Source organism: Acromyrmex echinatior, chromosome 15 (genome assembly GCF_024713525.1).
Source record: "Acromyrmex echinatior isolate Ae372 chromosome 15, ASM2471352v2, whole genome shotgun sequence".
Taxonomy (NCBI): Eukaryota; Metazoa; Arthropoda; class Insecta; order Hymenoptera; family Formicidae; genus Acromyrmex; species Acromyrmex echinatior.
In genome coordinates, this window is record NC_141866.1 from 8,452,044 (window position 1) to 8,480,009 (window position 27,966).

Below are 27,966 nucleotides of genomic sequence, written 5' to 3' on the forward strand. Positions count from 1 at the left end.
GATATTAACGAATATAATATTTTGGAAAATATTCCAGTCTCGCAAATTCAGCACACTTCATCCTTGAGATATCTTGCCATCGTCTTTAAGATGTCTTTAGGATATCTCTTGGATGCCTGTTGATATACAAAATAATAGAATTGTTCCAAGGTGCCTGGATGAACTTCTTTAGGATTTGGATGTCCTGTAGATGTATGTAGGACATAATAAGGCGCTCATTTCATAATCCACAGGACGTCCTATGAACGTCCCGTTCAGATGACAGGACGTCCCTAAGCTGTTAGGGTACATCTTAGGGAAAATCACATTTATATATATTGGATTTTTATTCGTGAAATAAATTCGTAAATTTTATAATTTTTTCGTCGAATTATATACAGAATATAGCTACGCAAAAGTGAAAGATCAATCGCGTTTGAAAGAATTAGGAATGAAAGGATTCGTTAGCAGGGATCAACATACTTTAATATAAACGCCGACTTCTTTCGTAGGATCCCACATAAACTCCACGCTGTTGTTGGACGGCGATGGTTGACAGACATCTACCATACCATAACTGAGAGGAACGTCAACCTCTAGTAATCTCTCTCCCGGTCTAGCGCGTTGCCAGGCCAACATCTGTTCACGTTCTGTGTATTGCAGCCGTCGCTCGTGGAAGCAAATGCGAATCGTCGACTGGAACAGAAAAGTCGAATGTCCCTACAGAGGCGTTGTAGCACCGTTTGGGTGTCTCACATCTTTCGAACGTCGAGGGCACGTCGTGAGCTCATGCCGACCATGTTAACTTGCATTTATAATTGCGAATCATCTATATTTTAACCTAAGACAAATCGATATAAAAGTATTACACATGTCTTATAGTTTTAAAAATTGGAAAACAGTGACTAAGACTAAGTTAAATCGAAATTAAAATTAATCTATATTAGTGAAAACGGGCATTAGAGTTTTATTTGTATAATTATTAACAGAATATTAATTGTATACAATTAAATACATCTGTATTATAAGATTTAAAACATCAAGCAACATCGTTAACGAATCAGGCAATGATTACGTCATTAGTTGCAAATGAAAGTTATGCTCGCATATTATTTGTTATATAACGATTTATTGAGGAATTTATAATTTGATTACTAGTTAATATGGGATTATATATACAAATTGCTTTACATTATTTTGCCATCTTAATTTCCTAAACTAGCTAAAGACTAAAAAGAATCTGCGGTCTACCGAATGATCTGCACCAGCATGAGCTCGCTTGTTTACCTCGTGGGAAACTACCAAAGCGTTTTTTAAGATGCTGCTACCCAAACATTAGAAGCATCCAAATAAGCATTCTTTCGTATTTAAGAGTGATTAATGTACCTTTAGAATCTTTCCACGATAGGCAGACAAATCGCCTAATTTTTTCAGTTTGATCTCATATGATTGCCCCTGATTTAGATATGTCAGCGTTTCTTCATTAACCTTAGTGGCAATACTGGTAGCGGCTGCTAAGACGTACTGAAAACTGAAGGAAGACATTTCGTGTTAAAATAAAAAAATTAAGACATTTTTATTCTATTATAAAATATTTTACTAAAATAATATAAACCTTTTATCGATTGAAATGCTAGTAAAAGCCTTGAAATTTCGCTAGTTACTTTAATTAAAAACATGACGCGAATAAAGTGATATAAATCTTTGTATAATTTGTATAATATCAATATAAATATTATATTACTCGTTTTTAATAATTAATTAATATTTAATTAATTAATATTTATTAATATTTAATTTAACTCACCGGCAATCTTCGTTCAATTCGTTTCCCTGCTGAGAAGAAGAAACGTGATTGGTCGCGGTTGAAGTTGGCGGGTACTCCTCGTTGGAGGAATACAAGAGTTGGTGGAGACTAGCTGCGGTTTGTCCATTGTTGTTGCTGTCGGCTTCTACGGAACCGACATTTCCATTGCTAGTCGGCACTGTATTGATCGCCCTTTGCGATACATGATTTAAACTGAAATAATTCATAAGATACAAATATTTAAGATACGTTAAACTAGTTAGATTACCGATACCGCATATCGCTGGTTTTCGCATGAGAAAAGTAGACAGAAAGTTTTGCCTGACTTCAACGTTGCACCCGCAATAACATAATCACAAATGAAAGGCCACTGAACGTGTCTACTACCAGACGAGTGATTTTATCATTCGTCTAACCAGCTGATACTCGACTTTCTGAACTCTCTTCATATTTTTTTATATATTCTATATATTCCACATCAAACGTGAAGAGCAACAATGTTCCATGATTAATATCGAGCCACTCACTATAAATTAAAGAAAAGTGACGGCGAGATGTTCAAATCCACGGGTGTTCTCATTCTGGTATTCAGCAGAAATTTCCACTTAATTAGATAGAACGCGCATAAGTCCGTGCAAATAGTCATTAACGTAAAAAAAACTTGTTATTTATGTACAGAGATCCATCATCTTGAATATTACGTCAGCTCTTGCCCCGACTTCAACGTTGCACTCGCAACAACATAATCACAAATGAAAGGCTACACCGAGCATGTCTATTAGACGAATGATTTCATCATTCGTTTAATCAGCCGATACTCGACTTTCCGAACTCTCATCCAGATATATCTTTTAAATGGTCTACATATTTCACGCCGAGTACGAAGAGCAATAAGATCACGGGCCGACCTCTTACAATTTCATCTTCTACTCATTACACATTGATATGATGAGCCCGCATGATTCATATGACGCGATCCGGTAGTTTTCCCCACTTTTTCATTTATTTGGATAATTAGTCTTAGATAACAAGTTCGCAGGTAGATAACGACTCGGACAGCAATTTCTTACATGCGCCGTCGAAAAGAAAATAAAAGTTTACATACAGAATGTTACTGTATCACTTAATTCAATATCATTTCACGATTCTATAAAGATATTTGAGATTTAGAAGATCATTGAAAATATATATAAGAATCATTTTTCTTTTCATTCAAGATCATATCACTATTCCGTCTGCAGAGCTCATACTGCAGTGTTTCTTTCACGCGCACTGCGTTATCCATTGCACAGAATTCTATTCAATCCCACTCAGAGAATCTCCCTTCTCAATCTTTATACTAAAGTCGCAAACACAGGATGAGATATCGATTCGCGATTGACGTTTATGATCGGCGCGTCGCACGGCCAACTCCATCTTTACGGAGCAAAACGCGCGATAAACACGCGCATAAGAGAGTAAGAAGTCTGACCCGAACGCGAGCGACTTATGCTCTCGATAGCCGCGAACGGGCGCAACGATATAGCCACTGTCTTATCTTTGCAACCGTGTCTTTGCGGGGGAGCCGCGCGTGGCAAATTCCGCTCGGAATACTTTTTACCCCCGTCACCCCTGACTGACCTCGAGGGAGAGATAATGTCGTCCTCTTCCTATTGTAGTCGTAATCGTAGTAACGCCAGTTATTATCATTGGTACCGCACGCTTCTATCGTTTCAATAAATAAACGATGTTACGTGAAAATGATCCAATTAAGAATAGGAAAGAAGAAGATGGTTATAATTATAAAGTGAAACCCGATTGAAATATTTAACACTATTAAGCAGAAAAGGCCATATCCTATCTACTAATATTTTTGTGTGAATCTTACAATTTTCAATTCAAGGATTCAAATGTAATTGAGTGAAGTTTGAACTCCACGTTTTCAAATTAATTTCTCAATTATTAAATTATAAGTGAATTCTCTCTTACATGATAGTGTCGTTCCAAAAAAATAATCTTAACTCTTAGTATACACGATGACTTTAGTTCTTTACTATACACAATGATCGTTCATGCTTCGAGTTAATTTTTATCACTTTAATAAATGTATAAAAATTATTAAGTGATTTATACTTCAACATCTTTAGAAAGTACTTATAAAGTTGTTATTTAAAGAAAGGAATGGACCATTTACTCAAATCCTAGTATTTTAAAGAAAAGAAATGCGCAGAAAATGGCTTAATCATATATACTAAAGATTAATATATAATCTCTGGTGACTTACTTGGGATTGTTATGTTGATTCTCAGGCGAAGGCGCCTCCTGCTTAAAGACTGTTAATGATGGTAAAGTGAGGAGGGCTTCGCTGGAAAAAGATAGAAGTTTTTATTATATCATATTTTTATACTTCTTTTTTAATTTTATTCGCAGAAATATGTAAAAGAGTATAATCAAAAATTATATTCAAATTTTTAAAATATTCTTTCAATAACACGACTCAACGCATATTTTCTAAAAGTAATATAGCGACAACAAAATCTTATAGCGCATAGTGAATTTTAAAAATAATTTTGAACATTGTCATAATAGCTATTTTTAAATCTTCAACTTCTTTCTTAAAAATATTTAAGAAACTTTTGTATTGTAAATTTCTTTATCTTTCTTTTTGTCTTTTTAAATTTATAATATATGATTTTTTCTAAAGATTATTTCATTAAAATAGTATTTAATTCAAAATAATATAGTATTATAACATATTTGTAATAATTTCATTTACCACTATAATAATAACTTATAAGTAATTCAGATAAGTAATTCAGAATTTTTTCTTAACAAAACGCGTTTGTTATATTGACGCACAATGATGATTATGTTATGGTGTAAAGATTAAAAATTAATGTCAGCTCATCTTACAACGCACCGAATGTAGATATACGCGCGATAAGAAAGAAATAATTTGAGAACCACTATGATAATCGAGAGTAGTCGAGAGTAGTAAGGTCAGCGCGAACTGGAATAAACTAGTGTGCAATGAATTTAATCGGTGCGAAATATTTAATATATCAAGTCAAATATATCACTGAAATTTATTTACAATCGATATTTATGTAACTAAGACACGAAGTAGCTTATCACGTAAATTGCACGTTTGTTATAATTTATGAATAAATTCTTCTGGCAGCTCTTTGAATATTAAATTTTCGAATCGCAAATAATATATACATAAATCTTTTTTTTAATAGAAAACAATTAGCTATAATACAATTTCATGAAATTACTTACCCGATTTTTAAATACTGGTGCATACCTTTATTTATAATTAAATTATCACTTTATTTTTAAAAATTTTGAATAAAATAAAATTGACAGAATATTCTGGTGGAAATCACTTGTAATCCTTTTGACATTGAAACACGAGAATTTATCACAATTTTTACAGACATTTATCGAAAGCACATACTAAAAATGATATGTATTCAAAGTCGCTTCCAAGTAATTTTATATCTTGTCTTCACGTGTTAAGAGATATATTATCACTATTATATATATATATATATATATATATAATGCTACATCTACTATTACTTTTCAATGACTTAATTTTTTATTTTGATTTAAATATATTTTTTAAAATCTTTTTTATTTTTGATAATATACTTATATTCGTGCTACGTTTCCACCTATTCTAATAAGTAATAAACGCGTAATTTCAACTAAGTACTAATAGAACGATATCGTTACTGACAATTCTCTTCTGATAATTTGATTAACAATACAGCGAATCTCGCGACGATTCCAGATAATTGCGGCTCAAAATTTTTATACAGGGCTAGTGAACGTGGAATGCACAATACGTAAGCAGCCAAAACTGCAAAGGTGACCAAAGTAGAAATTCATTGAATTATATTTGGACATACTACAAATGCAACAAATCGTAGCTTCTTAAATGCGTCAGCGTCTTTTAAATTATTTCCTCTATTATTCATTTTCCATCAATATACATATGTATTAGATTAATTTTAAACTCTTATGTCTACTCCATTTCTAAGTGCAGATTAGCCTTAATATCGGTTTAACTTGCTTCTTATTTTTTTCAAGAATTAGAATTTCATGAAAGATTAGAGCTAATTTGTATTCGTAGAAATAAATATAAGAGATAAAAGATAATCAATATCAATAGAAATAAACAATAGAGAAAGATAAATAATTGAGATAGGAATGGACATTATGTAACTGTAACTCCATCCGTGTCCATCTATATTCATCTGTAACTGTAACTTAACTTAGTTACATTTCTCCCAATAACTAGTAATTTAACAATCACTTTTAGTTACTTTACATTTTAAACTTATTTATCAATTTAATGTGATTGATTAAAATCTGAATACTGCTTAAGGATATGATTCACTACAAATGCTTCGAAGTATTTTTTGATTGGCCAGTATATTGTAAAAGTAAATTATTTTTTTTCTTTGATAGCCCTAATGATACTGATGTCACTCATATTGTTCTGTCATAACAGAAAAGTAACTGGAAAATAACTGAAAAATTACTTTTTTAGTAACTGTAATTATAACGAGTTAATTTTTAGTCTCGGTAACTTGAAACTGTAACCAGTTATTTTTGAAGGAAAAAAACTGTAATTGTAACTAGTTATTTTTACAAAGTAATTTTCTCAACCCTGTGTATATATATATATATATATATATATATATATATATACACACACACACACACATACACACACACACACACACACATATATATACACACTACTGAGATGGCAAAATTATTTTTGCACGCGGGCGGCCAACTCTTCGCACGCTTCTGCCTTAGGAGATATGCTGGCACTCCATCAAGAATAAACCGGTTGTATGTACACCTACGAACTGGTGTGCTAGTCGGTTTCTTACCGGTTTGAACCGTGCCGAACGACGCGCGTCTTCATTCATGGACACATCTGTTTTTTTTCCCGCACGTCGTAACTCTATCACGTTTATGTATTCATGTACGATCAGCTGATACGATCGATATGTAAGATCAAGATTTGTTATCTCTTTTTTATTATATGTTAGAAAAGTTTCTTTTCATAGCAAAAAATATATTTTTTCAGATTGTACAAAATTGCATTAATAAAGTTATTGCTGTAAGATATGCTAATCACGATAAAAAATACTAAAGAAATTTTACGAATTATTATACTATTGTATTTAAAAAATGTAAAAGGTTTATGAAATATATATAAAAACTATTTCTCATTTATTTGAAAAATGATGCTCATACACACACACACACACACACACACACACACACACACACACACATATATATATATATATAATAGTATGCCTATGGACTTTCAATGTCCTTCATAGCGTGAATTTATGATACGCATATAGATATATTTTCACGATAAGGTATGTGCATATCCATTTTCGCTGTATGTTTGTATAAAATTATCCATGTACGTGGATATAAAATAAAAAGATATCGACTATAAGTCATAACTTTTTAAATTTATTACGACAAATAAAATAAACTAATAAAATGTAATCATTTACTTAAAAAGCAGAAATTACGCATGTATTTTTTATTTAATAATTTAATTATAAATTATTCTAACTATGTATACACTGTCTTTATTCTTTTTTATAAAAACGTGAAAATATGAGAGAAATTTTACGATCTCCACCGCTCCTTTTTCGTTTGCATTAGATGCTTCGTGTACTCGCGCACGTGCGTTGAAAGCGATACACCAATACTCGTTGCTGCCGACCGGTTTGATTTTCTCGTGTCTCCGGTGCGACGTAATGCCAAGAACTGTGGCCAGTTTTAACCGGATTCTAGATCAGAGCTGGCTGCCGTTTCGTATGAGTTTCTCTTGTTCGGCAGAAGCCTGTGGTACCGACATGAAGCTCACTATTCGCGCTCTGTCGACGGATAGCTTTCGACATATCATTGAGTCATCGAGTAAAATCGATATATAAACATTTTACTATAAATTTTTGCGGAGCATTTTTTTTTTTAAGATGTACCACATGTACAATTACGACTATTGCTATCAGTATGTTAAACTAATTTTTTTCTTATTATTAGTGAAAATTTCATTGAGAAAAATGCTAAAAAATAGTGTCACATTCATCCCAATTTGTTAGAAATAATGGACATATCTTTCCAAAATTTTTCCAAGGCATCACTTACCTCATATTAGTGTAAGAGGCGACAGCTGTTGCAAGATCAGATGCCGCAAGAGCAGATAATGATCCATCAAAATCAGCGGCAAGGTGTTCAGCGAGTTCCTCCACTTGCGTGGACCAACCTTGACCAGAGCCATTGCTTCCAATGGATCCTGAAATATAAACCATACAAATTTCATGAATCTGATTTTTTTAAATATTCATTTTTTTTCTTTTACTTCGTCATCCTTTATTTTAGCGTATTAAACCAATGGTACATAGAAAAACTTAGTACGCAAATAAACATTTTGGATTTATTACGACTTACATTGTTACTTTAAGTTTTCTATGATAAGCTGATTTCACTTATTGCTTGCGTATTACTGTTTAAGTTTTTTGTGTGCTATTGGCTTTTGTGTCATATAATAAATTATAAATGTATTAAAATATTTAAAAGATATATATATATTACAATTCTTATTTTTGATAGGAACAATAATATAGATTTTTTTCATTTTGAAAAAGAGAGAGATAAAGAGAGAAGAATTTGCATAACAATATTTAATATAAAATTTAACTTCTTTGTAATACTACTACTATTCTTTACTTCGGCATCTTCATTGCGCGTTTCGCCCTTTTTTGAAACAACTATTCTTATCTAGAATAATCAACACACAGTGTGAAGCTCTTCTCGTATACGGCATCGTACCGCCTTGAGCGCCGTTATAACCAACATGAAGCTGTTGATGCATCGTGGTCGGCCTATCTTTCGTTTCCTGGATAATGTGACGGCGCCGACTCTTGGTGATGATGGGGGGATAACGTCGACTTTGCAACAGCGATACCCTGGATCTATCGATCTCACACCACTTCATCCTATTTTGGTCCCGATTGAGGATCGCACCCGTGCAATAAACACAACACTAAAACTACGTGCATACACCTTCACAAAGTTTCGCCAGTATGGCGAACTGGTATCAGGCTTCTCTCTTTCTCTCTCTCTCTCTCTCTCTCTCTCTCTCTCTCTCTCTCTCTCTCTTCTCTATCTTTCTCCCTCTTTTCTTGGCCAAGTTAATCTGCGTGATACATTGCGTGCGTACACATACACGACTTATCAGCTACTGATGACCACGTGGGCGAAAAGGCGTCGGACGTAAGAAGATAGAACACAGAAGTTCGCCAATCAGTCTTGAAAAGTTCTTCAAAGCGATGTCACTCAAATCGCGTCATCGCTGAGTTTTGACTGTTAATTAACGATGACAATATTGAACTTGAAACTTCGAACAATTTCGAGCATTCTTCGGTATTCGCTGATTTGCCAAGTAGCGAAATTTCACACAAACGAAATTTGATGGTGATTATTAAGTCAGTGGTATTAAGAGCGATATTGTATTGTTATCATATCCGTACAAATTAATTATATTAATATTCAATTAAACATTTTAGAAGTTTATCACAATGACAATTTAGTGCAATATTGGTGGATGCTAGAATTCTATTTATAAATTTCCCTATCTTATTGTCTATTTATAAATTTGTATAGAAGAATATATATATATATATATATATATATATATATATATATATATATATATATATACAGGGTGATTTTAACATATTTCATCATCCATCATGAGCAAGTAGGATGAATTGAACTGAGTCGAAAAGTCTACCATTTTGAGTTTAATATGCAGTTTGGCAATTTTTAGTAATTAATATCTTAATTATTGCGAAAATTCACTCTACCTGCTCATGATGGATGACGAAATATGTTAAAATCACCCTGTATATATATATATATGTAGTAAATTTATTACAAAAAAGATCTTTTAAAAATATAAAATTAGGAAAAATAATACAGATATTTTTTAATAGAGGAAAGATCCATAATACTAGTAAAATAGAACTCGTGGCTACGACAGTGTTCGACAGGGGCCGTTTGGTCACGACCTTTAAGAAGATACATTACATCAACGACTATGTGCGATAATGACGACTTCATGCCACTGTACAATTAAGACAACATATTTCTTACATTTTATGCAAATATATTTTGCATGGGAGGTGAAATTTGACACTATCGAACCTTAACATCTTAAAAAAATCGAGTTTTAAAGTAAGATTATTTTAAGCAAGCTTTATATCTTTATCCTATTATCACTATGTAATTTAGAAAAAAAGAATACAAATTTTTACATTAAATTTATTTAGTTTTATTAGATATATCGAGAAATTTGCTAATCTGGAAATTGAAAGAAAATGTTAAGAATTATGCTTTATAAATTTAATCGTAACAATAAATGCTTCTATGAATTAAGAATAATCTAACCTATAGATTAAATAGTATGCAATCATTTTTAAGTAAATATTTAGAATAAATAAGAAATATACCAACCATCTCTTCTAATATGTTTCTTTTCAAGTTCAGTTATGTCCGATTCTGTGGAACGGCGTTTCGAATTGTTCTGTTCACAATTCGGGGAAGATCCGGAAGGCGAGAGATGTGGCGAGCCGCTGTTCAAATGTATTTGATCACCGTCAGTCGGCGAATTTTTCGGCGGGTGCTTATCTTGCCATAAAGAATTTTGTGGACTGTGATACCCCAATGTGGTCTGCAATATTAACATTTTGCAATTATTAATGTGGTAATCGTCATATAACAAATTATTTTCGTAAAATCAGTCTTTGTTTTTATTTACACATGTATAGGGTATCAAGTAATTATATTATTTATTAATATGGAATAGGAGCTTATTTTTTTAAGAAATCACTGCATTCAAGTAACAATCGCTGGAAGTTGTTACAATTGTTGCAAAACATACTATAATAAACAGAAAACCTCGTGTGACATAGTTTTTTTATAAAAAATTTTTCTCGTGTATCACAATACCGTCTTAATCATATTCCCACAAGCTCAAAATAAAATCTTTTTAAGTTTATATTCCATAGACTCTTTCAACAATATTATGGTTGCGTTCCAATTGAATAATCAGTGTGTGCACCACAAGCATACGAAAGAGGTGTAACTTCTTAATAGGCTAGAGGCCTCTAACGTAAGAAGAAGAAGAAGAAAAAGAAAAAGAAGAAGAAATCGAGGTATGATATGAAAAAAATATTGAAGTTAAATCGTGACACATGGGTTTTTACTTTTCATGAAAAAGGGTACTCCATTCGTAAAATAGCAAAGAAAAAGTCGTTCTAAAGTCGACGGTCCACGATATCGCGAAAACATTTGATGATATCATGGACCGTCGAGTTTGGAATTCGCGTTTTCTTCGTTATTTTACGAATGAAGTACCCTTTTTCATGAAAAGTAAAAATGTATCACGATTTAACTTCAATGTTTTTTTCATATCATACTTCGATTTCTTCTTTTCTTCTGCTTCTTCTTCTTCTTCTTCTTCTTAGAGGCCTCTAGGCCTATTAAGAGGTTACACCTCTTTTTTCATAAAGAAGAGAACGGAATACTCTTTTTTATGAAAAGTAAAAATCTATGTGTCATTTAACTTCGATTTTGTGATAATTTAACTTCGATTTTTTTTTCATATCATACCTCGATTTCTTTTTTATATCGTACTTCGATTTTCTTTTCATGTCTTGAAAATCAAAAAAAGTGTTATGAGTAAATCAATTCCTATAAACAAAATATTTATATACTCTACATCATACAAGTTCTCTAAATAGCAAATAATTTTAATTATTACACTTACTTCTGGAAATATTTAACGAATATCTTTACATATATAGCGAATATCTTTACATAGGTTTATCTATGATGGAAGAAAATCAGAGCTGCATTCAGGAATTACGTCAAGGGTATCGATTATGTAACTTTTTTCCTAGACAGATATATAAAATGAAGCTCGAAAGAATCTATCAGTGAAAAATGTTTTTTCTTAGAGCAGAAATGTGAAAAGTGTAAATTTTTATGTATGTATGTATAAACATATACGCGCATACATATAAAAATTTTTACTTTTTATGTTTCCGTTCTAGGGAAAAAATTACATGATCGATACCCAGAAGTCAATGTCTGGATTTCTAGCTGGATTTGCATATTTGCTATCGTATTGCAGTGCTAACAGTTGTTAACCAATACGGTAGTAAGTACAAATCCAGCTAAAAATTGCTAGAAATCCAGCAGAAAAAAAGGATTGTGTGCTATTAGTTTTAACGACATTATATGATATTATTATATTGTTGTTACGCAGACATTCTACATAATAAAAATGTTATGCAATGACAAAATATGATATCAAATTATCATTCAAGACCTGTATTTCTGTATATTTTGTAACTCGTTAGGACAGTAAATAGTAACGAATCGTTACATTGTCGTTGAACAGATATTTTATATGAATTGCTGTGTAATTCATATAAAATACAATATAAATGCATAATTAAGACTTTAAAAATGTAAAAAATGTAAAATTTACTTAGCATATGCATGTTAATATGATGTTGAAGGCATAATTAAAATCGGAATATTCACGTGTACGAAAATTTTTAACCAGTGTAAAAATAAATCAGAAAGTCTTCTAATAGATAATACAGCAGTTCTTGTAATACTGAATCGTTCTGTTACTGAATCGTGCAATAATAAACTTTTGCAAAAAAATGAGCGTTTGATAAAGTAAGCTCTAAAATTGGCATAGGTTGTAATGTCATATATTCTTTTTCTTTTCTTTTGATAGAACTTTGTACAAAATATCTATGATAAATGTACATATGTGAGAGTTTCTAGAATCCTTTCATTTCGATGTAAAATATTTTTTGCTCATTTATATGCATACTTTATGTTGTTCTGCAAGACAAACATGTAACGCGACAGTTTTTTTAGGATTTTCTGGTAAATACACTCATGAATGTCTTCAATATAGATAGGTGTACTTGATAATAACGTAACTATAAAAATTAGCTTATAGTTCGTCTTACAGATAAATGTGACAGTTTACGCTGCATCGCAATTCATGTTACAATATAAGAAAAATAAGAAAAAGAAAAATATAAAGTAAAATTCGTTCGTATTATGCAAAGCAAAACATATTATAAAAAGGTCAATAAACAAACTCAAAAAAGAAATTATAAATAATAAAGTTTTTAGTACATTTATTAAAAATAAAACAACGAACAATGAATGTTTCGGAACAACGGATCCTCTCTCAGTAAATTAGCGATAAAATTAACAACTATTTTTATCGAAATATAGACAATTCTGGAATTAATGGTGATAAAAATGTACAGATAAAATTGCTTAAAAACTTGTTGTAAAAATGTAGACGATGTTGTGCATACTGAGATTAACTTCTAATAAATGTTAGAATCCTACTTTCAATGTCAGTAAAAGATTAGTCAAGTTCGACGATATAAATCTTCGTTTTCAATCGAACACAAGTTGATAATCGGAATCTAAATAAAATTATCTAACAATAAAACAGAAAAAATCATATATTAAAGAAATGAGTAATAAAGTTGATAGTTAAATATAAAATGTTTAGCAACAAAACAGAAACGCATATAAATAAATTTTTGCATAAACACTTACATTGAAACGAGAGCTTATTATATAAACGCATTTTTATTTAAATTATATTTAAATAAAAAAATCGAAACATAAAAAACAAGCGAAGGAATAGAGCAAGGTTAATATATTTATTTATTGTTGTTAGAAACAAATTTTAATAGATAGCAATATGATTCGTCAAGACGTTTCCGTGTCTTTTTGGGAGCCTTTTGTTTGCCCTCTTTGATATTATAAAATTTCATACAGATCATTCTTTTATTATAATTCAATATCGAGAATTGCAATTCTTTTCCAGTAAAAAATATGGTTATAACTTAAAATCTGTCCTATAATAATGTCTAGACAAGTCGTGATCAAGTTGTTCTTATGTTCATACGGATTTTAAGCTGTCTCTTAGTCTGTCTTATATAGCTTCGCAATCATTACAATTAGTTTTATAAACATTTTAAACAGAAAATTTATCTAATTTATCTTTGTGTACCTTAATAAAGGAACTTAATTTATTCAAATTTCTGTAGCCTATAGTGAATATAGATTTATTGAAAAACGAAATGACGGAATTAGATATTATTAGGTATAAATGGCACTACACATAATTTTTTATTATTATTTATGGAATTAAAGATCAAATTATCAACATTACGTGAAATATTTGAAATGAGTTTAATATGAATTAAATTTCTGATCCTTCTTTTCATGTAATAAAAAATTAAATTTAATGGATAACAATTCTTTTTAGCTCGAATATTGACCGTGATAAAAAAAATATAAATAAATCAAATTTAGAAAACTACAAATAAGTAAAACGATCTATCAATCATATACCTATTATTAAGCAAAAGAAAATTGTAAGAATTTTATTTTTATAATTGTAGAATTTGTTTTTGATTGATTTTATGTGGAAACAAATTATAAATATTCGAATTAGGAGTTTTTATTTTTTTAATCATCTAAACAGATCATATTTTTTTATTATAGTATTTTTATTATAATATTTTTTATCATAATATAATAAAGTGCAATGTTTAGTTTTCGAGAAATTAGGGAGTCTCTACAGATAACCTGTATCAATATCGGCGACTTTCCTCTAAACTGTTTTTAATTTATGCATTGACACCGGAAAATTTTATTTATTGTATCAAGATGTAATATGAAATATTTTAAAAATAGAGAATATGAAATACATATTGTAACGTTTACATAAACTTCTCGTTTTACAATTTTATATCCTTGATTAATTGTAAGTTTTATTCTTCAAGAGTACATTATATCGATTCTTATAATCCGTATTCAACCAATTAATACCGAAATCTAAACTACTTTTGAAATACAATTATTAAAAAAATCTAAAATTGGATAAAAAATTTCTTTTTGAAAAAAGAATCTTTTTAAAAAAAAAATCAAAATCGGTGGAAACATATATAAATATCATTTAAAAACATATATAAATATCATTTAAAGTATAATTTCAAATATATGACATTTATAATTTATTAAAATAAATTTGACGAGAAAAAGGGAGATAATTATTCGACGTACCTGTTGAGAGTTAGCTACAACGTCACATCTGTTTGGACGAACCGGTGACAATTGCTCATATGACGGAGATGTGTTGGAAAACCACATTGCTCCGTGTAAGATTTCCGCGCCACCATCCATCATGAGTTGCAGCTCCATTCAACAGCTTCTCAGAGCACACGTGATCGAATTAATTATCGTCTACAATCTACGTACTGCGACACCAATAGGTTTGCCTGTAGCGATTTCCGGATAAGAAATATCTATATATTAATTTTTGATCTCAGATCTACCAAGGGTACCAGTCTTCAATCGTAAGAGATTTAAAGAGACTCCGTCGGCAAATATTCTCTAACGCCAAAAGATCCCTCTCTTCAATGAGAAGACGTGGACGACTTCTTGACTTATGAATTATAACTTTACCACTTTACATGCTATACGTATGTATATGCAAAAATGAATTTGGTGACTGTGTTTCTTGGCGACGATTCTGTAAAAGGCGACGAGTCCACGCTGCTCTCAAATCACAAATCGATGATCTTCGTCTCTGACTGTCTGTTCTCTAGTCGCAATAAGCATTCATTCCATTCCACCACGTGTGCCTTTCGTGCCTGTTGCAGATTGTGCTAAGCGTCCACCCTATGGGTATCCCTTGGTTCAGATCTTCGATATGCCCGGAAATACACGGTGCATCACCCGACCGCCGGTGATTATCAGGGCCGAGTACGCGTGCTGATACGCCCACTCTTAGAACATTACGAAGAAGCTGTTGTACAATTTCTTGATGCCGGTGGTCTCACGCTGCCGGTGTGTTTCTAAGAGTGCACAGCCTCGCGATTTCAATGACAAAAAACGCGAAAAGACGACGAACGCGTCCTCGAATACCATTGCCACGCCTTGGCTGCAACGCATTTTGTTTTTAGTTGTGCTGAAGCTTTGTTGCCGTTTCGGTGGAGAACCTTTTCCTGTGAATAACATATGATTAATTTGGAAGTAAAAATAATACTCAGTTGACAAGTTAATTATTTCGTTTGACATTTAAAATAATTTATCAAAATAATAAATCTTGCTACATTCTATTTATTAAAATTTTAATAACGATTATATAATATGTTAACTGTGTCACGTTACAAATTAATAAAAAAAGATTATAATATATTGTAAGACGTAGATTTCTGTTCTAAATCTGGGCGATTATTTAAAATATAAAATGTTTAATATCCTTTACCAAAAAATAATTCAAGTCAGAATTTATAAAATTAAAACATAAAAACTTATGAAAAGAAGACATAAAAATCACCGCACAAGATATTGTTTGTGATATTTAATTATCATTATATTAATAAAACATTAGACGTTTCGGCCACAATCTGGCCATCTTCAGTAAATTCACAATATTCTTAAAATGCAGAATTATATATATCTGACATTAAATTCAATCGTCATGTAATGTAACTATGTATAAATATATAATGTATTTTTTCATCATGTGAAGGTGCATCGTACAACAATGTTGCAGCGCCAAATAAAACATAAAAATAAAATAATAACATTGATCATATAAATGAAACAATTTATATAAAAATTGCGAACATTTTTAATTTGTCATCCTTTAAATCATTTCTTAAAATAATGATTCTTTTTAACATCATAAACAAGTGTTTAACGTATTATACAATATAATCTACGTTGATTAGTCATTTGATCGATCGATGTTCATTCTCAATAATCGAATACTTCTATATTCGGTGATTAATAGTGCGTTCATTAAATGTTCATATAAGATTTAAGTAATAAAAAGACTGTAGTTGTTTCTCAGAATAACTTGCCACTGTTTGACATCAATTGAAGCTATGTGTGACCGACGCAAAAACATAAAGCGGTTTCGCGATAATCGATTTTTTTTGTATAAATCAGCTTCTTTAATTTTTTCATGCTTTTAGAAGTTAATAGATAATTTACAATGATTTATGATTATAATTAGATTCCCCCTTACATAATAGAGAAATTTTGATCCAGCATATTAATATTCCATAGCTTATATTGTTTCACAATTGCGAAATTTCTCTTAAAGTTTTTTTTTAATATAAAATTAAACATATATAATTTTTAATATCATATTTTTAATATTATGAATATTATATTATATTTAATATTTTACAAACCTTCTTCTATTCGTTTTAACGATCGATGCTTTTTGTCTGGTATCTCCTCCACCTTAGATAAGAATCGCTTAAAAAATATTGCAACGCAATACAAAAGAAAAGAATGTCAATTCTGTATATCCAAAAATATTTCCGAAGTAGGCAGGTATCCGTGTGACACACCTTAATTATCTTATCAAGATCTTGTGTCTGTCAGAAGATCAAGTCGAAGCTTTGATGTTTCGAAACTTTTACGCCTCCTTGGATCTAATCAGTGTTGTTATAATTCCCAATATTTCAGTCAGAGACGTTAAAGACAACAGAGTAATCCTTGTCCAAAAGAATCTGTTTCTCGTGAAAATGTAAAAAATTCTAACTGACGGATATTCCCGAAATTTCTGAATAGGCTCAACGTTACGTATGTTTTGATTGTTTTCTAACGACTATGGCTCACACACTGGATAGTGTCTTGGATATCGGAGGCCTCCGCCTGACCGTTATCACCACATTTTCATAATCCTTCGCTCCATGGTGTCGTCTAAAAAAAGAATCCAAGCCAGGAGGAAATGAACGAGGCCTCTTGTGAATGACGTCAATGGAAGTTTGAGTTTCGTTCACTACGTTTCAAAATCTTCTCGGTGGCGAATGGAAATCTGGTTCTTCTAAGAACAATTTGCAAAGCGAAGGCTCTCCTGGTAAGACTTAATCCTCTTGACGATATGCCCGCGTTTTTCTTTCTTTTAATATCGTATCCCTGCCGTTACCTCCGCAAAAAGACACTATCAGAGTCTTTCGAAAAGTAGCAGCCAGTAAATGTGGGCCATTCAGTCGTCGAGAACCTCAAATGTGATCAAAATCTTCCTCTTTGTAATCGCTAATACAATGTCGAGAAGCACCTTATAATCCTCTTGCGTTAATAATATGACGTTATTTTGAGATTTCTTCACTGTTGATGATTTGTTGATCTCACTTTGGTTTAAATATTTTCCTCTTCGTTCTTAAGAATTAAACTACTTAATATGTTCTCCGGTGAACAATCACTAAAAATCCACAGACAGTTGATCCTTCTTGTCGAGCTTTAGGATATAAAGTTCCGGATCTTCTTCGGGAAAAGAAGTCCGGCTAGTAAGACGGTAGTCGATAGATTGTCTAACGGTCCCGACACGAACTCTGGAATGTCCACGAGTGATCCAATCCAAACGTGCTTCAAGGAATTAACAGCTTGGCCAATAGGCTCCACTCTCGAGGGTCGACTCTCAATTGGTACCACTCAGTGTTGATCAACGAGACGCGTTTCCTTTATCCTCTAGCGTTGTCTCGTGCTGATCACGTCGTCTTGCAAATTCGCAATTCGTCACCTGAAGATTCTAATGCCTCAAAAACTCTCTTCTTGCGTTACAAACAAATTAAATTTATCATTTGCAGTTTTGCACTCGCTGTGATAGTCCAGTAATTTATCTCGAAGATGCGCAGCCTTCAACTTATCTTCTGGTTGCAGACATCGCGAATTCGAGGAGAGCAACTGCGAGAAGTTTATTTGTATTAGTTATCAGTTAAGACGTCACAGTAATGATCATCGGAGAAATGTATATTATTACGAATTACGTGTCTCGTTGCTGAAGACACTGAAAATTTCCACGGTCATCTAGAGATATTAGAATCTATTCTAAGACAGAACTATTCAACGATGCGAAAATGAGGCCAGATGCGGTACTTCGCAAATTGACGTAGTATACAACTGGCAGCCAACGATTATAACTGCCAGTGTTGTCTCGACAGACACGTCGTAAGAGCGACGAGCCTGTTTGCCACGCGGATTAATTAATTTCAAAACGTTATCTCTGATATCGTGGCTTTTCGCATGGCACGACCTCGAAAGTTCCTCCTTCTGCACGTTCGTCTGGAAGAAGACGATTTCACTTCTCGGGCTCTCTTTTGTTCCGCGCGCAGTTTCTGCTAATCGTCTCTGAACGTCACGATGATGCGGTGCCGATGTGTCTGTCAGAGCTGCCACGTGCCGGTTATTCAAAGAATGTTTCCCGAGGACATTACTTCTCGATCAGATCTCCTGCCCGATCGCGCTCTGTTTGCTGAAGAATTTAACACTATTTGTTGTTCGCATTCGATCTTTCTCAATTTATGAAATTTTCTCGTTTGTGTGTTTTATTCGGAAAGTTTCTGCATCAACTTGATGAAGAAGACCTGAAACAATAAAAGTGACAGCGATGTTCATGACCTCACTATTGACAGTGAAACAAATAAAATTATAAAAGTATTTATTTTTATTATTTTTGGCACACAATTCACTAATAACATGTCATATCAAAATACATTTTTGTCAAGATTTAAAGCTTTCTTATATAAAATATGAAATTTTCATTGTAAAATCATCATTTGTTGTTAGAACAGCTCTTTTCATCAGCTATTGTATAAACATGATATGTTTTCTTCGTGTTACAATTTGTAGTTCACGACTTTTTTATACATCATGTTCACCTCTCTCGCTTCTTCTTCTTCTCTTTTCATGAACAATCGAGCAACTCTCCTCCGGATCAGCTGTAGTTTCGTTGATCGATGTCAATCCGCAGGGTCATCGCGTACTCGCTACTCGCTTTATAGCGACTCAAGCAATTCCTAGAATTGCGAACGCGCTTGCATATTGTCAAAGAAAAAAAATTCCGACTGCAGATCATGTGTCATCTTCTATGGAAAATGATGAATACCTCCATTAGCGGCATTAGTGTGTAGTTTTCATATTATTCATGTGACAAAATTCACATCCTAGTGATGTCATTTTTTTTATTCCTATAATTACGTAAAAAATATATTTTTTTAAGATTGGTAACATCTAAATATTTTTTATTCAAACTTTTAAGATTTTATATATAAAATCCTTGCTGCCAAAATTCTATAGGAAAATTTAGTTTTATAAAATATACATTAAGATAATAATCCCTTCAAAACTATTAGATAGCCTAACAATATTTTTTAATCACTAAAATTCTCTCGTTGTAGACGTAATATTGCTTTGTACTTTGCATTCGGATTTCTTCCAGATCAACGACCATAACGTTTGCTTCAACTCGTCTGAGTTTATCGTGACGAGTCACGACCTGACTTGTAGTAAACAAAGTTGTGCACAATGGGCATCGTTACTTTTTATTTAACACAAAAATTTCTGATCGCAGGAGAGGATCTATATTTACATCAATGTTCTTGAATCATACATTAGAAATTATAAAAATCTAAAAGATTGGTGTAAAATAATAATAACCATTGCAAGCCGTTGTAACATCGAGAGAATTCAACGTTTAGATATTTTACTTATTATCGCAACAAGGAATTATTTATTATTTATAATTTTTAGTTATTAATTTCTAATTATTTAAATTTTAAGAAATTTATTTTATTAGTATTTGTTTAAATATATATCTATATTTGATTCACATTATTTTAATTATTGCCAGTGTCGAAACACTAAAATAAAATCGCCCAATATTTATACTGATTTATGCAAATGACCAAACTATAAACAGCTGTATAAATATCTGTATATGTACAAACTGTTTCTGCTTGACACGTGCTCAAAAATGTGTAATGCCTATTTATGGGAACGAGTAGGATGCACTTTGCTGAGATATGTTAGTCACTGACGTAACAACATCAAATAAATGTCTCTTAATTAATTATTGTCTGCACCTTTCACAGACTGCGCTGTGTGCTCTCAAGTGTCATTAAACTGTATTATTGATAAAATTGCACGTAACTGTACATAGCGATTTGTGAAATCTATCGAATTTTATTTTATTTATTATATACTGTATACTTTATATATTATACATATATCATAATGTTACATATCAAGTTATGTATCAATGTTATCTTACAACTTGATAATGTTATCTGTCCCATGAGCATTTTGGCAAATTCGTCGTCGATCTGCATTGTGCTCATTATCAGCATCTCTTGTAAAGAGAAGATAATTGCAGTGAACATGCCTGGGAAATCCGTACGAGAAAAAAATAAGTGATAAATAAGATTGTATATTATTGTGGAGAAACATGATTATTTGCCTCTGAATTAAACGATTTGACGACACGGCACGAAGTATAGAGTTAAACGACTAGGCGCGCATAAATTATACCGATGATTTATGAGTGTGCGCGCAAAATGAATTGTGCTATCGAATAATAAATGTTGAAGCGTAACGTTCGGGCCTATCTTACAATTATCGATTATGGATACATGAACCCTGCAGAAATTTACATTTTTATTAAAGAAGCAATTCTCGAAATGGAGCAATTCTTGAAATGGAGCAATTCTCGAAATCGTGTGTAATAAATAATGATTCAAAACTGATTGAAGAATTCGTAATCTGATCATTAAATCCAATTTTTTATTGTAGCCGACCAAAAATTGAGTTCCCTCTTTTAAAATAGTCTATTGGAAACCTCGAGTAAAAAATATCTTGGCTATGGCCCAAGCGTTTCAAAATCCGGCATTTGCATTGAAGGATACGCTCTGCCATTGAGAGCAAAAGACAAAAGAATAGATATACAGAAATGATTTTCACAATCTTTGGGAAATGATGGAACGTCGCGTAGTGTGTGTCAGTAAACATAAGTGTTAATTCGCCATGCATACTGGTGCACACCTAGAAGCGACAGCAGATGCGGACGTACATGCACGCGTCAATGCGTCAAGGTCACGCATATATCGAGAGTCATTATAGCCAAATGCACGTCCGTACCATGTGTAGTCTTTTGCGCCGTGCTGCTTTCGATTGAAATTATAAAACCGGTTGCAGCATGCAAGAATCTAAGTTGCTGTCGCAGAATCGGTGGAGATCGAAGTAATAATCCACCATTGATAAATCTATGAAATAATTTATTTGTTTAATAAATTTCCTGAGAAATATTTTAGGACTCTCGTTTACTTACCACTATTACCACAAACTGTGACGTCAGAAATAAGAAAATATACAATAAAAAATTCTTGTAAAATATTTTAATATTTTTCAATATTAAATATATTTCAATAAGACAACTCTTAATGCGTGATACCATTAACGATACCACGTCGTTAGTCAGATTCGAGGGTACTGAAAATGAATAACAAAAAAATAAAATTAATTATGTTCACATTCTATGAAATTGTTTCTATTAAATTAATAATATAAATAAATATGATTTTTAACTTTGCTTCAAGACAAAAAGATAATTTTCAGTATATTTTATAACTTTATTTTCTATCGATTGCAAATATTGCTGTATAGAAAAATAATTATATTCAAATATAATTTGCAAAAAATGTCATTTTTTCATTTCGGAAATTACAATTTGAAATAGTAGTGGTTGATGAACAGGAGTCTTAAGTTAAGTAATGAATTCAGTAGTTTTTTTGGAATAATATTATGAGAGAAATGTTGAAAAAGTCAGTCGCGTGATGTATTGATAGGTATCACAATTGCGGTTTTTCTATTATTAAATTTATTTCTTTACATCGCATGAATGCATAATATGTTATGCAAGTGAAATAACATATGATAAAAATGTCATTATATGTAATTACACATGTATGTATAAATAACATAATTCGCATAAGAAATTAAAGACAACAAACAAACAAACAGAGAATGTCAAGTACACAAGAACAAAATATATGTTTCACTCCTTTTTGTTTTGTCCGGCTTTGCGACATCAATATCATCAGTTATTCCCGGAGATTGCGATGATCAATTATCCCTGCAATCACTTAGATTATTATTATCTTTTACAATAGTGTCGCATCGAATTTATTATTCAGCAACTTCTGCGAGCATTGATTTCTTCCACTGTTTGTCGACATTCCCGTTCCAGGATTCCGCTCCAAACTCGGTATCGATGGTTTAGGCCTGGTACCGTATGTAAAATCGTCTTGGAGCCCAAAACCCCGACATTTTGATTAGCCGTACCATAAAAAATTCGCGCGACTCTGGAATGCAGCAATGCCATGGCACACAGAGGACACGGTTCCATCAGCAGGAATGCCCAATAACCCGTGCAGAGATACGGTCCGCATTTCTTCGCGTTATCTTCGCATTCTTTTTGCTTCGAATTCTCGATTTTGGTACCGTTATTTCTTCGCCCTTTTCGCACAACTTGCGTCTCGAGGGACGTTTGAACCGGAAACTTTAGCGAAGCTAGAGATTTCGGATAACAGAGCGGTGTCTCTTCTTCGTATCTTCTCTTGATTCTTTTTAACCTCTTCGAGATCTGATCTTCAGTCGTAATATTTGGATATGTTCTTTCATCGCCAAATTTATCTTCCTCGATAACATCTGTTTGTCTCTTCGTTTCCTCGCATTCCTCGTTGTTCAATTTCCATGCACCACCACCGTGAAGTCTAGCAATAAGATCTATCGCTAACATGGCTGCATGCCACATAGGATGTCTATCAATTTTCGCGGCAGCCACCGCCAGGATTCTTCCATCCACGGGATCGACGATCGCTGTGGCGCCGGTACAGCGATCATTGCCGACCGCCTCCAACCTGGCAGCCTCTATTACCAATGACATGATTCGCTCGATTGCGTATAAACAATCGTCGTTAAAGATCGAGCCGTCGATTAGACTCTCAACTGTCTGATCAGGATGGAAATTTACCGGCCAGATTTTCGAAGCTTCACTGGCCTGTATCTTCGTCCTTGGCGCCTTGGCTGGCACCTTCGTCATTTCGAATTTCTCTTCCAGCAAAGAGAGATCGAATCCTCTCTCCTTCAACTGAGTTTTAAGTTGATTTTCACCGAGAGAAATATCGTGGCCTTTTTCATGTGACAATTCGTCCAAATGAAGCGGAGCCAAAAGCAATTTCCCGTTGGAACAGCGCTTTAGATGAGCGAATCCCGGCAAAATAGTAGATATACTTTTAATTGCGATGGAGGTGTCTTTCCGTTGTTTCAAAACGCCCACATAGACCTCCTGCAGCGGAGGAGCTTCTGTGAAATCCGAGCTTAGAATCGGTTTCGCCGTCCAGCTTCTAGTTGCAGTCTCCATCTTGCGTGCCTTGACACTTTTTGGCGACGTCATCTTCCACCCTGAAAAGACGCTGTCTTCACTTATCATTAGAAGATTTCTCGGTGATATTTGCGATACACCGTTCTGTTGAACAGGAAAGAGTTTATCTCGTTATCTCTTTATCTCATGAAAATTATTTTTTTACCATTATTTCCGAGATTGTTTCTTTACACGATATTAATGTTCGTACATTCAGTATTCAACACAATTATTCATCTTTATAAAGTTATTTTGTAATTTAAATGTAGTATTATAAGTACAGAGAAAGACGAATTATATTATAATTATGTGAAAAATATATAGAATATATGTATATATAAAGTTCTCTTTGGATTCTATAGATATTTGAAAATATTCGATATTTCCAAACGTAGATGTATAATATAATATAAAAAGGTATGCAAATTTATAAAATATGATGTAAAATGTGAAGAACCATAATCAATATGGAAATATTTGGAAATATCGACCGATTACGAGAGTGCTCTAAGGATGTTTTCGCATGGGACGATCATAAATATCGAGATTTCGGCGAAAGTAGGAAAGAAGAAGGGAGTTGATTCTTGATCCGGATGGCGCCGGATGGATCTTAATTATAATCGGAATTATCCCGCGGGACATCTTACGAAGGAGCAGAAGCGATTTTAAATTGCTGTCAACTTGGGCCACGGTCGGATCGATTGTCAGAGTTAGGCGCAATTGTATGACATCGCTGTCTGCATGAAGAATAAGCGAGACATTGCATTAAAAAGTCCGAAGTTCGAGCCAAAGTTTCCTTTAATTTCAACTGTGCGTAAACATATGCTGAACGTGTGGTCGTCAAAGTCTAATCGTAGTGAAGAGATAGCATTGCCATTTATTACGTCATAATAATGAAACGTCTCCGTCAACGAAACTATCTAATTTTAACGTAAACACTCTGTTTAAAGTTCCAACAAATGTATTTTTCAAATGCGTGAAATGCATGAAATATGATTGAGAGGCGTAAATACTTTTAAATAAATATCAAGAATAAGCATTTATGAAGAATAACTCGAGATTTTTACTGAAGAAGAAATAATATAAAATACATAAATTAATAGGCGAGTCATGATAGCCTATTAATTTATATTATTTTTTCTTCCTCACCATATAAATAAATTGCTACGTAAATAAATTCCTACGTCTTTTGATTGTGTAACATATCATATTCCCGTGTACAGTTTACAGAGTTGCAGTTGAAAGTTGATATGCATCGCGTCACGCGATTGATAAATAATTGGCACTCGGTAAATTTTTACGCAAAATCTCGGTTTCCAGAAAACTGTGCACGCATGAGGCATGAGTGACACATATAGTTGCTACTCTGCTGAAAACCTACTTTACACGATATATCAGTCATCTGATAGCAGATATCGTGATACCGTAATAATACGCATCTTCCGTATCTAAGTTAAAAAATTGTAAAACTTTCTATCATTGGAAATCTAAAAAATCGTTGCACAGTTGGAAAAATTAATTGTTGCGCAATTTTATTGTTTAGATTCATATCTTAATTAGTTTAATAATCTATCAATGAAGCGAATTTTTTTTTATGCCGCCATCATTCGTAATACAGAAGAAAATTAAATTACAGATAATGTACTGTACATTATTTCGAGATATGACGTTTTTTATATGATAAAAAATATCCGAATTTGATTTATCTTTTGTGGTTTTAATAAATTTTCATGATAATTTTTAATATCGTATGCACTGTTAAATTTATAATGTCAAATTATACTTAATTATAAATTAATTTGAGTTATTTTTAATCATTTCTGTAGGTCGTCACTATTCCTATTCAATATGTCATTAATTTCACTAAAACAATGGAGTTAAACAGATTCAATAAATGTAACAATTCTATAAATGTATTAAATTTGACTAATATTTAGTTATTTACTAATTAAGTGGATACATTAAAATGAATTTACTTTAAAAATGTGATTGTTTATTTTAAAAATAAGCAATTTAATCACAGAACGGATTGATTTACATTTTGACATTGAAATTAAAAATAAAACGTTGTTTAATTGAAAGGATTGGTTATCATTGTTCCTTTAATATCTAACAGAGTATGTCATAAAAAATAATTATCAATCTATAATTATTATCGATTTATAATCTAATCTATTTCATATATATAAAATAATTGTTATTCAAAAAATAATTGTTATCGGCTTCTAATCTAATCTATGCTTATAAAAGTTTTTTTATTGGGATGTGTCTTTTTTGCAATTATCGTCGCAATGTGTATTGATTTAATTTGTCACAATGTCGTTTATGTCTCAAGGAATAAGATACAAATAAAAAAATGATGAAAATTCATAAGAAAATCATGCAGCACAATTCATTGGCGATATATTGCTTAACCATTGACATGCATTGAGGATATACTGGGTTAATATTGTACCAATAAATTGTGCTATTAGAGTGTGGAAAGGATTATTTGTCCAATGGACAAATGAGAATCACGCTTTATAAAACTAAGCGTGAACAGTAATTTTAAAAGATTTTTGTTCGACATTATACCGTGATTGACAAGTAATCGATACAATGTTCATTTCTCCGTAATTATATTATCTATAGATAATTGAATTAAACGCAACTTAATCGACTTCAGTTTTCCTTGAAGAGAAAACTTAGGTATTATTATAGGTTATTTTTAACAAACTGTCTGTCCTTTTCTATATAATATTTTAAATCGAGCAATAGATTATGAAAATTTTGCAAACGTAGCGCATTCGAATTCCGGCACGAGTCGCACCGCTCGTTTAAGATGGCGTCTAAGATTGCACATTTACAGAGCGTGATCCTTACATAACAGAAAAGCGAACAGCAAAAGCGAGCGGAGTAAACGAAGTCCACTCGACGTCGCGAAGTACCGCTTTGAAAGTCACGACGCGGCTACGCGCGATATACAAATTTCCGAGGAAAATCTAGCTTAAATTTTCTCTTTATTTTGTCATTTCTTTTCCTAGAACAAGGTCGTTCATCGAGAGTCGTTCAAATGCGAGCGGGAAATCTCGCAGTGCGGCGATTTCGAGCAATCGAGTTCGAGCGGCAAACATGTCCTCCGCGGCCTTGGGTTGCGACATGTCGATCGTTAAGCTTGGCTGTCAATGGTTGCTTAGAACGGAACTTCATTGATGCGGAACGATGGCCCGTCGCATCCGCGACGCGCCGTCGCGACGCCACGTGTTCGCCATGCGCACGCACGCACGCACGCACGCACGCACGCACGCACTTTATTCGAAGAATTTTTACCTGCTGCTCCACGACGGTGAGGCTACGGCCGGTATAAAATACGCCCTAGTTTCCTCTTGATATTTCCCCGACCTTTGACGATCAAATGTTCACACCGAAAATATTCCTTGAGCGCGGCAAATTTGTGCTACCAATAGTAACCGGAAACACGTCGAAACACACGTGAGAATTGCGCGCCGAAGTACTTCGTATGCGTCGTCACGACGGCTCGCGTCTCTTTGTGGTATGTAGCATTAGCTGTTTATCAGGGTCCACGATGGAGGCGCCTTCTGCCGGCGAGATGAAAGACTTTGCGAGAGGCAGGGATATTCGCAGCTTCGGTCACCAATCGTTAGGTTCGTACAATTTTTACTTTTTTTGCAGCGAAATCTGCTAGTCGGTCATGGTCGCCGAAATCGGATTTCAAACAGGAGCTTTCTTCAAATAATCATATTGTAGTTATTCAATGTTACGAAATTTATGAGCAACATTTTAACATGTAGTTTTTAAAGCAGAT

The 27,966-nt window shown here is 32.8% G+C and overlaps 2 protein-coding genes and 2 long non-coding RNA genes across 9 annotated transcripts in view; 2 read left to right on the forward strand and 2 right to left on the reverse strand.

The window, feature by feature from the left end:
• Nucleotides 1–15,700, reverse strand: part of gem (transcription factor CP2 like gemini) — a 27,630-nt gene extending 11,930 nt beyond the window's left edge. Inside the window, exons 1-7 of one of the 3 annotated variants that reach the window (XM_087414192.1) lie at nt 15,005–15,700; nt 10,337–10,553; nt 7,967–8,114; nt 4,050–4,130; nt 1,787–1,999; nt 1,366–1,510; nt 463–699 (exon numbers count right to left, since the gene is read on the reverse strand). In XM_087414192.1, the coding sequence (XP_087270318.1) occupies nt 463–699; nt 1,366–1,510; nt 1,787–1,999; nt 4,050–4,130; nt 7,967–8,114; nt 10,337–10,553; nt 15,005–15,142 (1,179 nt within the window). In that variant the 5' untranslated portion in view covers nt 15,143–15,700. The remainder of the gene's footprint in view (nt 1–462; nt 700–1,365; nt 1,511–1,786; nt 2,000–4,049; nt 4,131–7,966; nt 8,115–10,336; nt 10,554–15,004) is intronic. The other 2 variants (XM_087414191.1, XM_011055460.2) reach the window with 2 other exon arrangements.
• Nucleotides 1–27,966, forward strand: part of LOC147907259 (uncharacterized) — a 72,428-nt gene that overhangs the window by 29,444 nt on the left and 15,018 nt on the right. Inside the window, exon 1 of one of the 2 annotated variants that reach the window (XR_015547653.1) lies at nt 27,674–27,805. The exons of the other annotated variant lie outside the window; for it this stretch is intronic. This is a non-coding gene — a long non-coding RNA (uncharacterized LOC147907259). Of the gene's footprint in view, nt 1–27,673; nt 27,806–27,966 lie in introns of those variants that run through there. 2 annotated transcript variants of the gene reach the window in all.
• Nucleotides 9,110–12,189, forward strand: LOC147907260 (uncharacterized). Of its 2 annotated transcripts, XR_015547651.1 has the most exons (4): nt 9,110–9,295; nt 9,817–10,057; nt 10,365–10,586; nt 11,706–12,189. It is a non-coding gene; the product is annotated as an uncharacterized LOC147907260 (long non-coding RNA). The 2 variants fall into 2 exon arrangements; XR_015547650.1 differs by having other exon boundaries at nt 9,111–9,295; nt 10,365–12,189.
• On the reverse strand, nt 15,895–27,716 carry LOC105145685 (tRNA-specific adenosine-34 deaminase regulatory subunit ADAT3). Of its 2 annotated transcripts, XR_015547647.1 has the most exons (3): nt 27,471–27,711; nt 17,149–19,329; nt 15,895–15,948 (listed from the first exon to the last, which is right to left on the reverse strand). XR_015547647.1 is itself a non-coding variant. In XM_011055439.2 (2 exons), exon 2 carries the CDS (start codon nt 24,192–24,194, stop codon nt 22,929–22,931), a length of 1,266 nt encoding a protein of 421 aa, XP_011053741.2. In that variant the 5' UTR covers nt 24,195–24,202; nt 27,471–27,716; the 3' UTR covers nt 22,600–22,928. The 2 variants fall into 2 exon arrangements, 1 of the variants encoding a protein (XP_011053741.2); XM_011055439.2 differs by lacking the exons at nt 15,895–15,948; nt 17,149–19,329 and adding an exon at nt 22,600–24,202 and having other exon boundaries at nt 27,471–27,716.